We start from the raw sequence: 19,263 nt of genomic DNA, 5'->3' as shown, positions 1-19,263 counted from the left end.
GCCAGAAAATGGGGAAGAGTTCAAATAGTGATGGGGACAAAGCTAAAGAACACAAGAGCCAACTCAAAGGAGCTGCCATTGACCAAATCTAGAAAAATTTGAGCATCAAAATAAATAACGATAGTGAAGAATTAAAATCCATCAAATAAAACAGAAATACATGAGTCCATATGGTAAAGTGCTAGCTAATAAATATAAAAGAAATTATAGAGCTAAAAAAAAAAAAAATTCATCAAAAGATCTATAACTGGGCCGAGCCCGTGGCGCACTTGGTAGAGTGCTGCGCCGGCAGCGCAGCGACGCTCCCGCCGCGGGTTCGGATCCTATATAAGACTGACCAGTGCACTCACTGGCTGAGTGCCGGTCACAAAAAAAAAAAAAAAAAAAGAAAAGAAAAAAAAAAAAAAAGATCTATAACTAATGGGTTGTTAGGAAATATACACCAAAGTATTTGGTGGTAGAGGGCCATAATGTCTCAAACTTACTTTTGAATAGTTTTAAAATATGTGTGTGGGTGTGTGTGCACGTGCATAAAGGCAAATGAAGCAAAATGCAAACACCTAGTGTAACAAGATAGAGGGTATATGGGAGTTCCTTGTCCTATTTTTGCAAACTTTTTTGAAATTATACCAAAATTTGTAACAATTTACTAAAAAAATGAGTTCCATTTAGTTCTCATTGGCAAAATACTGTTCTGAAACCCACCATCATAAAGAAATGTCATGTAGCATACATATTGAACAAGGTCAAAAGAGTGACAGCCTTTGGATATTTTGTTTTAAAACCTAGTCCAAAGTTCTAGGATTGTTTGTTTGTTTTAAACTGTGAAAAATTCAAGTGTTGTTTCAGAAAATAGAAGCAAGATCCCATTTTCAATCACATAAACAGGAATCAAAGAAAATGAGATGACTAGTCTACAGTCTGGAGCAAAGCCCTGAAGCATGCATTATGAGATTCTGGCTTAGAGGGCTACTTTCCTTTGTCTCCATGATTATTGCTAAAAACTATTCCTAAAGGGCATAATCAAGCATTCAGAATAAAGTTCCACTTTTTTTTCCTCTTTTTGGTGGCTGGCTGGTACGGGAATCCGAACCCTTGACCTTGGTGTTATAACACCACACCAACCAACTGAGTTAACTGGCCAAACTTCCATTTAAAAAAAAAAAAAAAATTCAAAATTAAATGGGAGGGAAAGACAGAAAACAATTTAATCACTAAAATTCCAAAGTTTTTTGTTAGTTATTTTATATCTTTCTTAATTGTATTAGGGTGGCTAGCTCAAATATTTTCCTCATTTCAGTGCAGATACATGAGTGTACTTTCTCATGTTCTTCTATGTCAGAGAAGAAGAAAACAGTTCAATTTGTCATGTATTCAATGTATATCATAGTACTCACTCATCATAATACTCTAAACCTGTAACTCCTGTACTTGACACAATATGAAATTCTTCAGGAATCAAAGTATCCGTTAGGGTCTTTGGCTTAAAAAGAAAAAAGAAAAGAATATACTAATAGATGAAAAAAATTGAGTTGCACAAATCCTAACTCCTGTCCCAAAGGGATACTACTTATTAAGTTGGGAGATTTGTTTAGAGAAATAACAATATTAGTGATGTAGTTTACACCAAATGGCAAAAAAACTTTAGCAGAGCACACATTATAAAAATAACCATGAATTAGAGAATAAATTTGGTCCTAGTATTAGCTATGCATGTCCCATATATTCATCAATTCATTGACTCTTTTCTTTTAAACTCAGTATAAAATTTAAAATTTAACCTAGCAAGATACCAACAATAAGAATTCTACAAGTTTATAGGTAAATTTCTGGGGAAAGAAGAATCTAGTCTCCTGTACCATATTTTCTAGATTAAACTGTGGTTTGGAAAATGGCTTGATAAGATATCTTTGATCTTTTCCCATTATATGCCTTTTTGAAGAAATAATTAGAAAGTGCTATGAAAACTGACAAGAAATGCAGGCTGTTTTTATGTATGACACAGCTTTATATTTTGGGGAAATGATTTTTTTAAAAAAAATACTGACAGGGAGAGAAGATTATTTGTCAAATACTTTACTTACCTTATGAGGCACAATGACACCATCATGTGGCTGTAATGAATGGTCAGAATATGGGGGACAAACTGTATTCTCCCTAGTCTCCCCTTTTACATATTTAACATCATACAGGAAAGAAATATCCCTAAAAATGAGAAAAATACAATTACAAAATGAGTTTTCTGTCTGGCTACTAAATAAGTCCGAGTAAGGTCCACACATATCCTTCTAGTGAGTAGAATGGGCATTTGTGTCAGCAAAACTGATCTTACCTTATACTTTACCAAGAAGACTGAGGCATTAGATGTGTTTCCTCAACATTCTTCCTCTTCTCCACCTGAAATTTCTCATGCACAGCACAAGTTCTTTCCTTTCCTTTAACCTCAGTTAAGATATGTTCTCTTTCCCGTGGTTGTTCCCTTCACTTATGTCCTTGATTCCATTTTTGCTGACCTCCTCAAGGATCTCACTCCATCAATCATAACTTCTGTGTATCTCCCACTCTACTGGAACATTCCCCTTGGTCTATAACAAATCTTTTTCCCTCCTAAAGATCTTTCCTTGACCAGCGTTACTATCATGTTATCATGATCTATCTTTCTATCTATCTGTCTATCATCTGTCATCTCTCACTTTCTGCAAAACATCAAACTTCCTGAAATTTCCCTGCTATCTAATGTCCACCTACACCTCTGTCCTGAAACCAGTCTCCTGAAAGCTGCTGATGACTTCTTACTCTTATCAGTTATCTTCTACTACATTTCCCTGGAAAATATTCCGGGAAATATTGATCATTTCTTTTTAAAAAACACTCTCCTCCTCTATCTCTAAGTTACTGGACTTTGCTGGTTCTTTTGTCCTCTTTAACTACACTTTCTTGGACTTTTCTCTGTCTTCCTGCTACTAAATGGAAATGCTCCACGAAGTTCTGTTCGCATCCCTCTACTTTTCTTTCCCTAGTTTTTTGTTTTGTTTTGTTTTTTTCCCCTTGGCAATGTTGTAAATCTCAGCTTATCACAGTTGGTACCTCTGGGCACAACTGAATTCTTCTTCCATTCTATCTTTTCGCCATCTTGTATTCACTAATTCTGTCAGTGAAAAGCACCACTCATCAAAATCTCAACATCCATAATCGATCTCTTCCCATCCTTTGCTTTCAATATCCAATCTATCATTAGGACTTATCAATTTTACAGTCTCCCTCATATCATTATGGTGGTTGGTCATCTTGTCTTTTGCCAATGTCAAATCACTAGTCAAAGTTGTCATTACTATTCTGTGGATTCTCAAGTCTCTCTAATATATTCTATTCACCTTTGACAGATTTATATCCCTATAGCACAGTTTTAATCATACTGTACAAAATTTCAAGATGTCTCTGTCCCTCCACCCAATTTTAAGGTCAACTTTGGTCTGATTCAGGCTCTCTTTCCATTTTTATTCTGGAGTATTTTCTTTTCTATACACTATTACTATCTACTTATAGTGGACATTTGTTGGTTTTATTGTCCAGGTATCCATATCCTCCTAATAACCCTGATTTCCCCTTCAGGAATTACCTTGCTCCCTTGTTAAAGACAGACTGTCAAAAAAGGTTCTCTATCAATAAGATTTATTTAACAGCATTGAATCAACATTAATTTCCTAGTTTTTGTAAATGAACCATGATTACTTAAGATGTTAATATTGGGTAAAATTGGGTGATGGGCACTATTTTTGCAACTTTTCTGTAAGTCTAAAATTATTTCAAAATAAGAAGTTTAACAAAACAAAATAAGAAAGTTAAAAAAAATTATGTGTCATTTAAAAGTAATAATAATAAATTCTTTTCAAGTGAAACATTCCAAGGTCCTCCAGCAGCCAAGGCATGAGCAAGTAGTCTAAGCTAGGCCAAAACATTCTCCCAGGAGACTGAATCTTGAGTAATTGAATCTTGAAGATTTCCAAGACAGAAAACAATAGGCACTGATTCATTATCACAATGATGCCCTGAAATGGCTGCCCATTCGATCCTTTTACCATATTCCCCAAAGCTGCCTTAGATTCCTGTATTTCTGAACCCTGATTCTTCAAGCTTTTCCTTAAATTCTGAGATCTACATTCAACTTTCCTATAGTATATATTGTTTTCATAAACTAGATGGCTTCTTACTCAAGCATTAAACACCACTTAGAAGCCCCTCATCACCAGACCTACGTGTCCAAATCCTCAATGTCCAATTCGTGTTACCTTCATGAAAACAGTCTTGCCATTCTCAGTCAAAACAAGTCTCTTCTACCTTTGAACTCCCTTTATTTAGTATTGGGGTTTCCCAGCATACCCAAAGCGATATGAAAAAAGACACAATTATGTATTTGTGGATAAATTTGTTTAATATTCACAATTTATCACCCAGATTTTAAAATTTCTGTAATAGCTATAGTCATTTTGTTTCTTAAGTCACAACAATGACCTGGGTCGTTTACATTGAAAAAATTTCATGTACAAAGGCCATAACAGAAAAGATTGCTAAAACTGACCACACACATTTTTTGACTTTAGTGACAAAAAACAAAAGAAAACTCAAAAGGCAAACTCACAAACTGAGAAGATACATTTTCAGGTCATATGACTGACAAAGAGACAATTTCCTATAAATTCTTCACATAAATGAGAAAAAGAACATCAATTCAATAGAAAACTAAGCAATTCCCAGAAAAGGAAATACAAATAGCTCTTAAGCATATGAAAACCTATTAACAGAAAAACAAATGCAAATAGATCTTAAACAAATGAGAACATGGTCAATTTTGTACATGGTAAGAGAAACGTAAATTAAAACCATCCAGAGATACCATTTGTCACCCATGAAATTGGCAAAGATAAAAAAATATTTGATCAAACACTTTGGCAAGGAGCAACAAGCAGTTAACTTCACCTTTTATATACCAGTATTTTTTTCTTCCTTTTAATGTAATTATATATTGGTATACAACCATCTTAGAGATCCTCCCATAGCAGTACATAATAAGCTTTTTTTTAAAACTGGCCACATAGTATTCCATTGTATGGATATATCATTAATTCCCTATTGCTAGACATTTAGGTTGTTTCCAATGTTTTGCTATTACAAACAACTCTGCAAAGAATTTTTCTGCCAGTATGCCATTTCTCATGTGAGTGTGTATGTAGAGTAAATTTCTAGTTGTGGAACTGCTAATTCAAAAGGTATGCATTTGTAATTTTGATAGATATAACCAAATAACTTCAGATTAAAAAATCTCTATCCTTCCCTCCCTCTCTTGAATTTGGAATTTATCATTACCATGCATGGTTTTATCTATGCTTACTACATAGATATATTCATAAATAATATGTAATACAATTTTGAATGTATTAATATTTTATTTAAGTGGGATTATATTGTATTAATTACCTGCAAAATGCTTTGTTTGCTCAAAATTGCCTAACTCTCCTTGGTCCTTTTCTCTTCCATGTGCATTTGAGAATTAGGTGTCAAATCCCATGAGAAACCTGATTGGGATTTTAATTGAAATTGCATTGAATTCATAGATTGATTTGGGGATAATTTCCAACTTTATGTAACTGATACTTCCTACTCATGACTGTGGCACACCTTTGTATTTACTCATGTCTTAAGTCTTTCAATAAAGTTATATAATTTTCTCCATAAAGGTCTTGTAGCTTTCTGATAGATTTATTCCTATATACCTTTGAGGGTATCTAAGTGTTTCTGTTCTTGCTATTGTGAATGAGACCTTTTATTCTGACTGATGATTACCAGTGTATAGGAATGTTAATGAATTTTATATGTTGATCATATATCTAGCAGTTGTTAAGCTCTCTTTTCAATTACTTTTAAATGTTTTTGTTTTATTTGACAAAAAAAATTCAAAATCTGCATAAAATAAATGCATAACTTAAAGATTTATTATGAGATGAATGAGTATCCATGTAATTACCAACCGTATCAGGAGATAAAACTTTACCAGTTACCCCAGAAGCCTTCCATATGCTCCTTCTATAAGCCCTTTAATCCCCTAAGAGTAACTGCTATCTTTACTTATGCTAATTCCTTCCTTAGTTTTCTTTGTAGTTTTATCACCAATTTCCAATAGAGTATAAAAGTGGGAAAAAAGAAAGAAAACTCTATTAAGCTAGCAAAAAATAAGACTAAAAAGGACACACACACAAAAAAACACAGTAAAATGGCACAGACAAATCAAAATGTATCAATAATTGCAATAAATGTAAATGTATCAAACACCCCTTTTAAAAGGCATACTGTTCAATTGGATTTTTTTTTTTTTTTTTGGCAGCTGACCAGTATGGGGATCCAAGCCCTTTACTTTGGTGCTCCCAGCACCATGCTATTCCAAGTGAGTTAACCAGCCAGCCCTATTCAACTGGATTTTAAAAATCAAAATGCAGGCATATGTTGCTAACAAGAAATATGTATAAGCCAAAAACAAAAAATAAACAAACAAAAACCCCATAATGAAATTGCTATGCAACAGAGTCCTTTAATATAAACTCCTGCCCTGTACTCAATTCTATAAATCCTAAATGTACTTTCTGGTTCATACGGTAAAGAGTTATTGAGCATCTACTACATACCAGGCACTATTCTGGGTACAGGAATACAAACAGTAAAAAAAGAAAAAACAAAACAAAAAACAGATGAAAATTTCCTACCTTCACAGAACCAAGATTCTAGTTGTGGAGAATGACAAATAAAGAACTATTACAATTTCAGGTACTATTTATACTATGAGAAAAAATAAAGCAAGTAAAAGGCTAGAAAGTAATGTGGGTGTGGATGGGGAGTCATTTTATATTGGGTTATAAGAGAAAGCTCTCTGACTAAGTGAAATTATAGCAAAACTCTTGCTATAGTCTGAATGTTTGGATTCCCCCAAAGTTCTTATGTTAAAAGCTAATCCCCAATGTGACAGTATTTGGCAGTGGGGCCTTTGATTAGGTCATGAGGTTCGTTTCCCATATAAAAAAGGCCCAAGGGAGCTGTTTGCCCTTCTGCCACATGTAGACACAGCAAAGACAGAACCTTCTATGAACCAGAAAGTGGGCCCTCACCAGACGCCAAATTTGCTGGCAATTCATCTTGGACTTTCCATCCTTCAGACTGTGAGAAATAAATTTCTGTTGTTTATAAACCACCGGTCTATGGTATTTTTGTTATAACAGCCCAAACAGACTAAGAAGGCCCTACAAGGCATTAAGGAATCAGCAATAAAAAGATCTGGAGTGAAGAACTCCAAGCAGAGGTAACAAAAGATATAAAATCTCTGAGGCTAAAATGATGTTGGCTTGTTCAAAGTTCAGCAAGTAGGCAGGTGTGGCTGGAGCAGAGTGTGTTGGAGGTAAGATAATTAGAAAATGAGTATTGAGAGGTACACAGGTGCCAAACAGTTAAGGACATGTGGGCTAATAAGGAATTTGGATTTTTTTTCCATTGGAGAGACTGGAAAAAGAAGAGACAAGTTCTCATTCATAATCCTACCCCCTGAAATACAGATTCATAAATGCAACTGCTCATCTATTACATCCACTTAGATATCTAAAAGGCACTTTAAAGTCCAAGACAGAATTCTTGCTTTTCTGTATCCTGACACCCCTGTATCTATTTGGCTATGATTAACAAATAAGCAAATTAAAAAGGCTTTAAAAAAAAACCAGCAAAACATCTAGAGGTATACAACTGCTGGTATTGGTTAGAGAGCAAGCATCAATGTATCTCTTAGCACTTCCTTCCTAATCACAAAATGGCTGCTGCAGTTCTATATATCACATCTATGTGGAAGGCAAGATGAAGCAGAAAGGGCAAAGTCAGCCATATCTATTCCCTTTGTCGGGGAAGCAACATGTTTCATAGAAACTCCTGAGAACACTGGCCACATCTGTGTCACATGGTCACCCCTAGCCAGGTAATATATGGGGTTCCTAACCAAGGTCAGCCTCACAGTAGGTATACTGAGTCCACAGTCCCACCTACTGGCCATTTCTCCAGTCTCTGAATGGATAATTATAATAAAAATATTTAGAATTTGGCACAACCCCCAACTGGATCCTTGGCCTGTGAGGTAAGAGGTACCATAGTGTGGAGAGCCAAGTGGAAGCCTCAGAAATTCCTCCTGCCACCCTGGCCTAGATAGTAAATTTTTAAAAATAATAATATAACATGCCTCACCGCAGGGATAGGGAGTGGGGAGGAAATGGCAGAAATTTGGAATCTAAAGAATGTACAGGCAATGGTCCTTGTTATATCTCCATTCAATGCACCAGTATGACTCCTGCAGAAAACAAACAGACCTGAGAAAATGACAATAGACTTAGCCAAATCCAACCAAGTTGTTGTCCTAATTGCAGACACCATTCCAAGTGTGGAATGTTTGCAAGAGCAGATTAAAATGACCTTGTGTATGCAGCCACTGATTTGGTGAATGTGTTCTTTTCTACCCTATTGGAAAAGAGGCTCAGAAATGGTTCATATTCATATGGAATAAATAAAAGTAAAATAGTCCCACCTTATCCACAGGGGATACAATCCAAGACGCCCAGTGGATGCCTGAAACCACAGAGTATTGAACCCAATTCCCTTCAATCAGAACATGTTTCTGTTCATGTCTTCCACCCACAAATTTAATCTTCCATCTTACCTAAGCAGTTATCCACACTGTGGCTGTAACTTTTGCAGTTTGAGGTGTGAGAGCGAAACTAGCACAAATTTCTTTCTCCTTCTTCACAATTTCATGGTGATGGAGTTTGGATGTGTTGTCCCCTCCAAAACTCATGTGGATATTTGATCTCCAATGTGTCAGTGCTGGAAACTGATTGAGTCATGGGGGCAGATCCCTCATGAATGGATTAATACTCTCCCTGGAGGAGGGGGGATTAATGAATGAGTTCTCACTCTATTAGTTCCCATGAGAGCTTGTTGTTTAAAAAGACTCTGGCACCTTCGCTCTCCTCTCTCTTGCTTCCTGTCACCATGTGATCTGCTTGTACCTGCTGGCTGCCTGCCACTTTCCACCATGAGTAGAAGCAGCCTGAGGCCTGTGCCAGATGCAGCTGTCCCAGAATCATAAGCCAAATAAACCTCTTTTCCTTATAAATTACCCAGTTTCAGGTATTTTGTTATAGCAACACAAAACAGACTAAAACAGAAAATTGGTACGGAGGAGTGGGGTGTTGCTAAACAGATACCTGAAAATGTGGATGCAGCTTTGGAACTGGGTAATGAGCAATGGTTGGAGGAGTTTGGAGGACTCAGAAGAACAGAAAAAGATGAAGGATAGATTGGAATGCCTTAGAGACTTATGTAGTGGCAAGCAGAATGCTGATAGAAATGTGGACAGTAAAGGCCATGCGGATGATGAGGTCTCAGATAGGAAAGAGGAACTTATTGGGAACTGGACAAAAGATCACCGTTGCTACACCATAGCAAGGAATTTGGCTGCATTGTGTCCATGCCCTTGGATTTGTGGAAGTTGGAACTTAAGAGTTATGAACCAGAGCATTTGGCCAAAGAAATTTCTAAGCAGCAAAGCATTAAGGAAGCTGCATGGATGCTTTTAAGAGCCTACTCTGACTTAGGGCAGCAAAATCATGATGTAAAGCCAGAATTTAAAAGGGAAGCAGAGTGTAAAGGTTTGGAAAATTGCAGCCTTGCCATGTGGTAAAGAAGCAGAGAGCCGGCGAACAATGCAAGGGTGAAGCACATAAACTGGATGCTAAAGACATTATCTTGGCATGAGGCAGCCAGATGCTAAGAACCAGGACAATGGAAAAAATGCCCTGCAGGCATTTCCAAAGTCTGGAAGGGTGCCCCACTCATCACAGACCCTGAGGCCTAGAAGGACTCAGTTACCCTGGAGGACAGACCTGGGGCGCACCTGCCCACAGGAACCTGCTCCCTGCATCCCAGCTGCTACAGCTGGAGTGGCCCCAAGTGTGGTTTGTGCAACAGTTCTGGAGAGTAGAGGCCTGAAACCTCGGTGGCGTCCATGTTGTGTTAAGTCTGCAGGCCAGCAGGACATGAGAGCAGTGAAGGCGTGGTGGCCTCCACCCAAATTCCAGAGGATGTATGGAAAAGCCTGGGGACCCAGGCAGAGACCTGCTGAGGGGGCAGAGCCACTGCAGAGGATGTCTACTAGAGCAGTGCCGAGCAGGAAAGTGGGGTCAGAGCCCCCACAGGGAGCCCCTACCAGGGAAAAGTCTAATAGAGCCAAGGCAGCGGGACCACCATGGAGACCCCAGACTTATGGAGCTACCAGAGTGGAACACCGACCTGGAAAAGCCACAGGCACCAGCGCAGCCCACTGGGCTGCACCTGGCAGAACTGTGGGAATGAGGCTGCCTGATGCTTTGGGGGCCCAGATGCCCAATTGTGCCCAGGATGTAGGACTTGGACTCAAAGAACATTATTTTGGAGCTTTAAGACATAATGTCTGCCCTGCTGGGTTTTGGACTTGTTTGGGGCCTGTTTCTCCTTTCTTCTGGTCTATTCCTCCCTTTTGGAATGGGAATGTATACCCAATGTCTATTCCACCATTGTATCTTGGCAGTAGATAAATTTGGTTTTGTTTTTCACATTCACAGCTGGAAGGACTTTTGCTTTTTGTCTCAGATGAGACTTTAGACTTTTAAGCTAGTACTGGAGGAAGCTAAGACTTTTGGGAATGTTGGGATAGAATGATTGTATTTTGTATGTGAGAGTGACATGAGTTTTGCGGGGCCAGGGGTGGAATGATGGAGTTTGGATGTGCTGTCCCCTCCAAATCTCATGTGGAAATTTGATCCCCAATGTGGCAGTGTTGGAAACTGATTGAGTTATGGGGGCAGATCCCTCATGAATGGATTAATGCTTTCCCTGGGGGGGGGGGATTAATGAGTGAGTTCTCGCTCTATTAGTTCCCGTGAGAGCTCGTTGCTTAAAAGATCCCTGGCACCTTCTCTCTCTCTCTCTCTTGCTTCCTCTCTCTCGCTTCCTGTCACTATGTGTTCTGCTTGTACATGCCAGCTGCCTGCCATATTCCGCCATGAGTAGAAGCAGCCTGAGGCCCATGCCAGATGCAGCTGTCCCAGAATCGTAAGCCAAATAAACCTTTTTTCCCTATAAATTACCCAGTCTCAGGTATTTCTGTTATAGCAATACAAAATGGACTAAAACACATGGACAGAAGATTCGTTTATACCACAGATCTTATGAACTTCAACACACAATTCTTTTCTTTCCTTAAGTCAAGAACTTCTACATTTCCACTTAAAGGAAGCGTTTTATGGTTTCTCTTTGGTATATCCGAATTGCCAGCACCACTGCTCTTATGCTTTGGGGTCATTATAAGTAAAATAAAGGTTACTTGAACACAACTGTGATACCTTGACAAATAATGTGATAACCGAAAGGGTTACTAAGTGACTAAAGGGCAGGTAGTAGTGTGTACAAACCATGGAAAGCAAAACCATGGGGTTGGGGTGGGAGGAGCTAATGTATTCATTTACAGTTTTTCTCCAGGGCTATGTTAATTTTCCTACACTCTGTCTATAATATACCTTGAAGAGATCTGGTAGATCTGAACGTTCCAAAGAAAATCTCATTGATTCACTGCCTCAGTGACACCATGATGATCAATGACACAGGGCTAGGATGAGGGCTTAGTAAGACATGTGATTGAAAGGGTGAGAGATAAACCCTACAAAGATTTAGGGGCCCATCACATCAAAATGTTCAGGGGTCTTGTGGTCAAGGTCATGTCAGAGAATTTCATCCAAAGTAAAAGCCAAATGACTGCATCTTGCAGTTCCCACCTTGAAGAAGTAAACACACATCTGAATGGCAGCACTTTTCACACCTGGGAATATGGCTCCAGCCCAAATACTGGGCGATATGAAGGATCATCAGTTTTAAGGGGTCCAGGACAGGAAAAGGATCTGCAACAAGTACAGGCCACAAGACCAGCTGCAGCAGTGAGGTCCCACTAACCTTCTCTTCTAAGTTTCTTCTAGAAGGAGAAGCCCACCACAATCCCAGAGGAATTGCTCCCAGAAGATACATGAAGAAGTCAGATAATCAGTGTAAGGGGTGTTGCAGACTGAAGATATGCCACCCAGAACACCCTTCAAAGAACGACCAGTTGGCCTAGCTTTTGGAACCCCCGTCAATAGACAGCTTTTGGCTGTCAGCACCTCCAGAGATCACCTCGGCTGTAGAGAACTGCATCACCCATGTTTGCATCCTTCCTATGTCAGCCATTTTGGCCCAAGGTAGGACAACTCTGATGAACCATTTTTGTTGCAGCTCTACTTTTTTCTGCCCAATCCCTCTTCTTCCCCCTCTTTTCCACAGGTGTTGATTCCAGTGGCACTCCCTAATAAATATCCTGCACACTAACCTCCATTTCAGAGTCTGCTTCCTTGAGAAACCAAACTGTGATAGGTACATAGAGTAGGGGAAAATAACAGCTTCTACTTGAGAGGGTTGCAAGGAAACCAGTATATTCAGAGGACAGGCAGAGTTTTAGTTAAAGCAGAAGGTGAAGGGAATGTTGAGAGAAGGAGTTGAGTATATAGGGAGTTTTGCTGATGTAAACTGAGTTCCAGAGGTCACAGTGAAGGAGTTTGGAAAAGTGGAGGAGGGGAAGTCTGGATTTAATTAGAGGATGTATATGGCTATGTGGGGCCATCAGCATCTTAATAGTGATGAACGGTTTGGGAGGCATAAACGTGTGGTAGTGACTTAGATAAATAAGAAATGTAAGGCAAGCAGATATCTGGTGTTGGGTGGAATAATGGGATCTGAAGCCATCTGCTGTGGCTTGAATGTTCCCCTCCCTCCCCCAAGTTCATGTTGGAACTTAACCCCAATATGGTATTTGAAATGTGGGGCCTTCAAGAGGTGATTGAATCATGAAGACTAGGCCCCCATGAATGGATTCATCTCTTCATGGATTAATGGGCTAATGATTTAATGAGTTATCAGGGAGGAGACTAATGGCTTTATAAGGGGATCAAGTGAACATGTAAATAACTCTTGCCCAGCCCTCGTTATGTGATACCCTATGTCACCACAGGACTGTGTAGAGTCCACACCAAGAAGGCCCTCATCAGATGTGCCCTCTGGACCTTGGACTTCCCAGCCTCAAAATCTTTAAGAAATAAATTTCATTTTCTTATAAATTACCCAGATTCAGGTATTCTGTTATCAGTGAAAGAAAACTGACTAATACACATCCCAAAGGGTCTGCTTGGTTACAATCTAGAGAGTCTGGAGGGTGAGTTGCAGACCTTCCATGGAATATCATTCATTTGAGGAAATTATACTCAATCTTGATCTGAACTGAAATCTGATAGAAAGGACCCAAACTTACCCACAAATCTAGAGAAACTAAGTTTTTGAGTACATATTTGGCATGAGCTACAATCCAAGATTATTCCAAATAAGAGGGTGTTTCTAATGTCCACAATAAGAGCAAAATTACACCATTAGATATGGGTGCCCTAGGTCCTAGGATTATACATGAAAATGTCTAAAATTCATTAATTTGTTCAAAAATAGACACAGTCCCCACCACTTTGGAGCTTTCAATATGCAGGGGAAGACTCACAAACAACAAAAAAGTATAATATGATGACTATTATTTTGGAGAATAGGATGTTATGGGAACAACTAGTAATAACACCACCTACATATGGTCTAGACTGACTCAGAAATACTCTTAGGATGAATGACAATTAATGGGAACAAAAAAACTAATTTGGATTTAGGTATGCAACAAAAAAACACACATAGTTCAGGTAGAGAGAATAGCATATGCATAGGCCCTGAGACAAGACAGCACAGGGTGACTTAAGTGAACTAAAAGAAGTTTAGTATGTATAGCTGAAGTATGAAGAATAAAGGCATTGAAGTTAGAGAACTAAACAAAGGCCAGATGATGGGAAGCCTTCATGCTAAAAAGTTGGGCTTTATTCTAAGACAAGCTAGGAAAGTCTTAGAAACAGAGTGACATTGAAGTTTATCTTTTAGAATTATTATAACGGTTGCAATATGGTGAAATGGTGAGAGAGGCTATGCTTTGAGGGCAACGTTATCTGGCAGCTGATATGGCATATAAGGCTCTTGCCAACAGGCCAAATCTAGTGACTCAGGAAGATCCCAAAACATGAAGGTATTTCAAAAGTTTGTTGAAAAATAGAACTGAAAGATATTATGAATCTTTCCATGAACTTTTTGAAGTACCCCTGTATGCAACTTTGACCATCATTTAAAAATGCATACATTGCTAGTAAAAACCATCTCTTTGCTGTTGATGTGCTGTGCAGTGATATTCTGGCTCTTTTGGATATATCCAGGGGACAAATGTTAGATCTTTACTTCCCAATCCTTTCAATTCTTTCCCTCTTCCACCCTCTTACAGGCTGAGACAGTCACAAAGATGTTAAAACACTGCTCTCAGGTTGATGGGTTATCAGTTTCTATCACACCAATAAATGCTGGAGAAGTTGGCCAATATAACTTTGTTAGCTAAAAATCATGAATGCTTCAGACACACACATATACATACACTCACATACTTTCTAAAGGATATGTTGGTTTGGTAACTATCACTGAAATTTTCTCAGACAGTCATTTTAGGAGCCTTTTGCATTTCTATACATTATTGAATGAGTATATTTATTTTTAGAGAAAACATGTTTTATTTGTTAGAATATAATTTTTCATTTATAATAATTAGAGATATGTTTTATTTCTTAATAAAACTCTTGCAGTAAATTACCAGCTTCCACTTTCCTGGAAAATCTATTTTTATTTAAAAAAACAAAAACAAAAAAAACTTTGATTCTTAGCCATAACATAAAAACTGGATTTCATCAGACTTTAAGAAATTCTCCATCCCTTTCTCCAGTCTCCAGATTATCAAACTGAATTCATGAATTAAATTTTTCTCCAAATCATTACTGGTTGAGGTATGTATGCAAATAAGCATGTCTTTTACCTGAAGTTGTCACGGAATAAGGTATTTCAAAGATACTGATTTTCCAAATAAATGAGGTATGCTTTTAAAGCAATAAACATTGTCCTTTCTAAAATGTACCTAAAATTTTGCAGCCTTCATATATATATATATATATATATATATATATATAATAACAATACTTTTTCTTGCTAATTCAGGTAATATGACTTATGAAACTAGAAGTTTCTTAAGGACTATCTGGTTATATTTCTAAAACCTAATAGAGTGCTGTACATTCAGTAGACTCTTGGGTGTGTTGGACACCTTCTTTGGATTGGACAGATTGGAAAGCACTTTCCCAGATATCCTTGCAGCTAGGGTTCTTGGGTGTGAATTAAGCTCCACAAATTAGATGCACTCCTGTGGGATTTTTCCTGCCATGTTTTAGCTGATTCGACTAACAACATTTGTAAAAGTGATTTTTTTTTTTTTTTTTTTTTTTTAAAAGATGACCGGTAAGGGGATCTCAACCCTTGGCTTGGTGTTGTCAGCACCACGCTCAGCCAGTGAGCCAACCGGCCATCCCTATTAGGATCCGAACCCGTGGCCTTGGTGTTATCAGCACCACACTCTCCTGAGTGAGCCACGGGCGGCCCAAAATTAGCCCTTTTAAAGGGCGCAATTTACAAGTTTTTAGTATATTTACAAATTACAAGTGTTTAATATATTCAAAGTTTGTACAACCATCACCAGTATCTTATTCCAGAATATTCCCACCACCCCAAAAAGGTACCCCATATGCATTAGCAGTTCTTCATTACTCTCCCCTCCCCTCAGTCCTTGGCAACCAGTAGTCTACATTTTGTGTCTATGGATTTGCCTATTCTGAACATTTCACGTAAACAGAAACATACAAGATGTGCTCTTTTGTGACTGGCTTCTTTCACTTAGCATAATGTTTTCAAGGTTCATCCTTGCTGTGGTTTGAGTGTGTCCCCCAAAGTTCATGTGTTGAAAACTTGGCACCCAATAGCAGCAGTGTTGACAGGTGGCACCTTTGGGAGGTGATTGGGTCACCATTCATGGATTAATGGATTAACAGGTTATTGAAAGAATGAGTTAGTTACCACGAGAAAGCCAGTTTGGCTGTCTCTCAAGCCATCCCTCCCCCTACCACGTGATGCTCTGCCCTGCCTCAGGATTCCACAGTGAGTTCCCCACTAGCAAGAAAGCCCTCACCACCAATGCAGCCCCTCAATCTTAGACAACCCAGCCTCTAGAACTGTAAGAAATAAATTTCTTTTCTTTATAAATTGTCCAATCTTAGGTACTCAGTTGTAGCGACAGAAGATGGACTGATAAAATCCATGTTGTAGCGTGCATCAGTACTTCACTCCACTTTTTTTTTTTTTGGTGGCTGGCCAGTGTGGGGATCTGAAACCTTGACCTTGGTGTTATAACACCAAGCTCTAACCAACTGAGCTAACTAGCCAGGCTATTCACTCCTTTTTTATGTCTGAATAATATTCCATTGTATGGATATACTATATTTTGTGTATTCATTCATCAATTGATAGAGAGTTGGGTTGTTTCCACTTTTTGGCTGTATGAGTAATGCTGCTATGAATATTCATGTACAAGTTTTTGTACAGACATGTTTGTAATTCTCTTGGGTACATACTTAGGAGTGGAATTACTGGGTCATATGATAACTCTATGTTTAATTTTTTGAGAAGCTGCCAAACTGTTTTCCAATGGGACTGCACTATTTTATGTTCCCACCAGCAATGTATGACACTTCCAATTTCTCTACATTCTCACTTATACTTACTATTGTCTACCGTTTGTATTATGGCCATCCTAGTGGGTATGAAATAATATCTCATGATTTGAATTTGCCTTTGCTTAATCACTAATTATGTTGGTCATCTTTTCATGTGCTTATTGACCATTTTAATATTTTTTGGACAAATGTCTATTCAAAGGGGTAAACTCTTGAACTTGTAGCTCTTCTGGCAGCCGTAGAGGTTGTATTAGTCAGTTTCTGTTGATTATAACAGAAATACCTGAAACCAGATAAATTGTAAGAAAGTGAAATTTATTGCTTACAGTTTCAGCGGCTGCAAAGTCCAAAGTCCAAGCAACACATCTGGTGAAAGGCTTGGTGGTGACAGTACCACAGGGATCTCTCATGGCAGAAGATGGTGGAGAAGAAAGAGGGATAGTTCCTCATGCATTCTCCTTTTAAAGCCCTCAGAATATGCCCATGACCACCATTTTTAATCCATTCACTAGGCATGGTCCGACAATCTAATCGCCTCTTCTAGGCCCCACCTTTCAATTACCATAACCATATTTCCTGCCCTCAACAGTTACAGTGGGGGATTAAGTTTTGAGGGGATATGCAACCCAAGGCAAAGGTAGTAGCTTCCTTGAGATGTCAATTCCACCCTGTTCTGGAAGTTATTCCCATAGACACTGCTTTACACCAACTCCTTTAGCCCTTCAAACAGATTTGTAACTACCCAATTTTCTGCATTCAACTCTTTCCCACATAAAATATCTAGGGTGATTTATTTTCTACACTGAACTCTGACTGATAGAGCCACTGAAAAATATTACTCAGAGGATATTTACTTTAGTGTTTTGGATTTTACGGCTGTGCTCTGGATATTTGAGAATGTTGAACAAATTATCTTTTGTTATGAATACTATTAGTTGTACATACATATATTTGTTTTCTATGAGTACGGTAACAAATTACCACAAACTTAGCAGCTTAAACAATGCAGATTTATTATCTTAAAAGTTCTGTAGGTCAGAAGTCCAACACAGGTCTCACAGGGCTAAAATCAAGGTGTTGACAGGTCTGTGTTTCTTTCTAGATGCTGCAGGGGAAGATCCATTTCTGTGCTCATTTGGGTTGTTAACAGAATTCCTTTCCTTGAGGTTGTAGGATTGAGATCCCTGTTTCCTTGATAGTTGTTAGCTGAGTTGTCACTAGGAGTCCCATCTTCTAGTAGCCAATTTCTTGGCTTTTGTCCCCCCCACCTATCATCTTCAGAGCCAGGTTGAACCCCTTTCATGCTTCAGATATGTACTACTTCTTCTGTCTCATCTCTCTGACCTACTCAACTGCTTTCCCATTCCACTATTAAAGATTCTTGTGATTATGCTGGGCCCACCCTGGCAACCCAGGATAATCTCTCCACCCCAGGGTCCTTAATCTTTATCACATCTGCAAAATCCCTTTTGCCACATAAGGTATGTATTCATAGGTTCCAGAATTACAGTGAGGACATTTGAATGGGAGGGAAGTGGGGAATATTTTCTATCTATCTGATCTTCATATTTAAAAAATTCCAGCTCAGAAGTCTTTTTGGCAGCTGGCGGGTAAGGGGATCTAAAACCTTGACCTTGGTGTTATCAACACTGCACTCTAACCAACTGAGCGAACAAGTCAGGCCCAGAAGTCATTTGACATTAAAACTTTCATGTCAGCTTATTGCCACATTCAGATACAGCTAATTAATTTTTCAAAGTACTTCAAACATCTCATAGCTACTAATTATTATTAATAGTAATTATAACCATGATCTGAAGGCACAAAGTACAGATATTTTATGACACAAAAGCCTCAGGTCACAAAAGCCAATAAATAGTCCAAGTTTCTGCCACTTTTTCTAGCGCTGAGCATACCTGAGTAATAATATCTTCTATTTAAATAGCACTTTATAGTTTTACAAGTCCTCTTGCATCCATTATCTCATTTATAATGTCCCTGGGAGGCACACAAAATTGAGCAAGTCTATTATTCCCTTTTTACTGATGAGAAAATGGAACTTCTAGAAAGACTAAATAACTTACCCAAGTATGGTAAGTTTAAACATTTCTTTCAGTTGAAGTGAGAGTTAAACAACGGGCATACAGGGAATAAATGGACAAATGGAAAATATGTAGAAAATGAGCAGGTCACAATCTTCAGAGGGAAAATTTGACAGAATATTTTTAGTCGTGACACAAAAACAACAAATAGAATTCACTGATTTGATTTGAAACAGTGTAAATGTTAAGGGTCCTTTTGAAAAGAACCCAAAATTAAGCACTTGTTCTTCAGGGTTTTCCACATAATGAAGCTATATTACCTAGCTCTTTCCTCTAAAATGTACATAAAAAGATACACATACAGACAAAAGAGGCACTAAAGACATTTTGTATGTAAGATC

General features: G+C 38.2%; 1 protein-coding gene across 1 annotated transcript in view; it reads right to left on the bottom strand.

The window, feature by feature from the left end:
• AXDND1 (axonemal dynein light chain domain containing 1) overlaps window positions 1-19,263 on the bottom strand; it is a 142,975-nt gene that overhangs the window by 120,670 nt on the left and 3,042 nt on the right. Inside the window, exons 4-5 of the mRNA XM_063105917.1 lie at window positions 2,085-2,205; window positions 1,398-1,483 (exon numbers count right to left, since the gene is read on the bottom strand). Of these exons, the coding sequence (XP_062961987.1) occupies window positions 1,398-1,483; window positions 2,085-2,205 (207 nt within the window). The remainder of the gene's footprint in view (window positions 1-1,397; window positions 1,484-2,084; window positions 2,206-19,263) is intronic.

The sequence above is a fragment of the Cynocephalus volans genome, chromosome 8 (assembly GCF_027409185.1).
Source record: "Cynocephalus volans isolate mCynVol1 chromosome 8, mCynVol1.pri, whole genome shotgun sequence".
Lineage (NCBI taxonomy): Eukaryota > Metazoa > Chordata > Mammalia > Dermoptera > Cynocephalidae > Cynocephalus > Cynocephalus volans.
The sequence above is the reverse complement of the archived record's forward strand: the minus strand, read 5'-3'. Positions and strand labels throughout refer to the sequence as shown.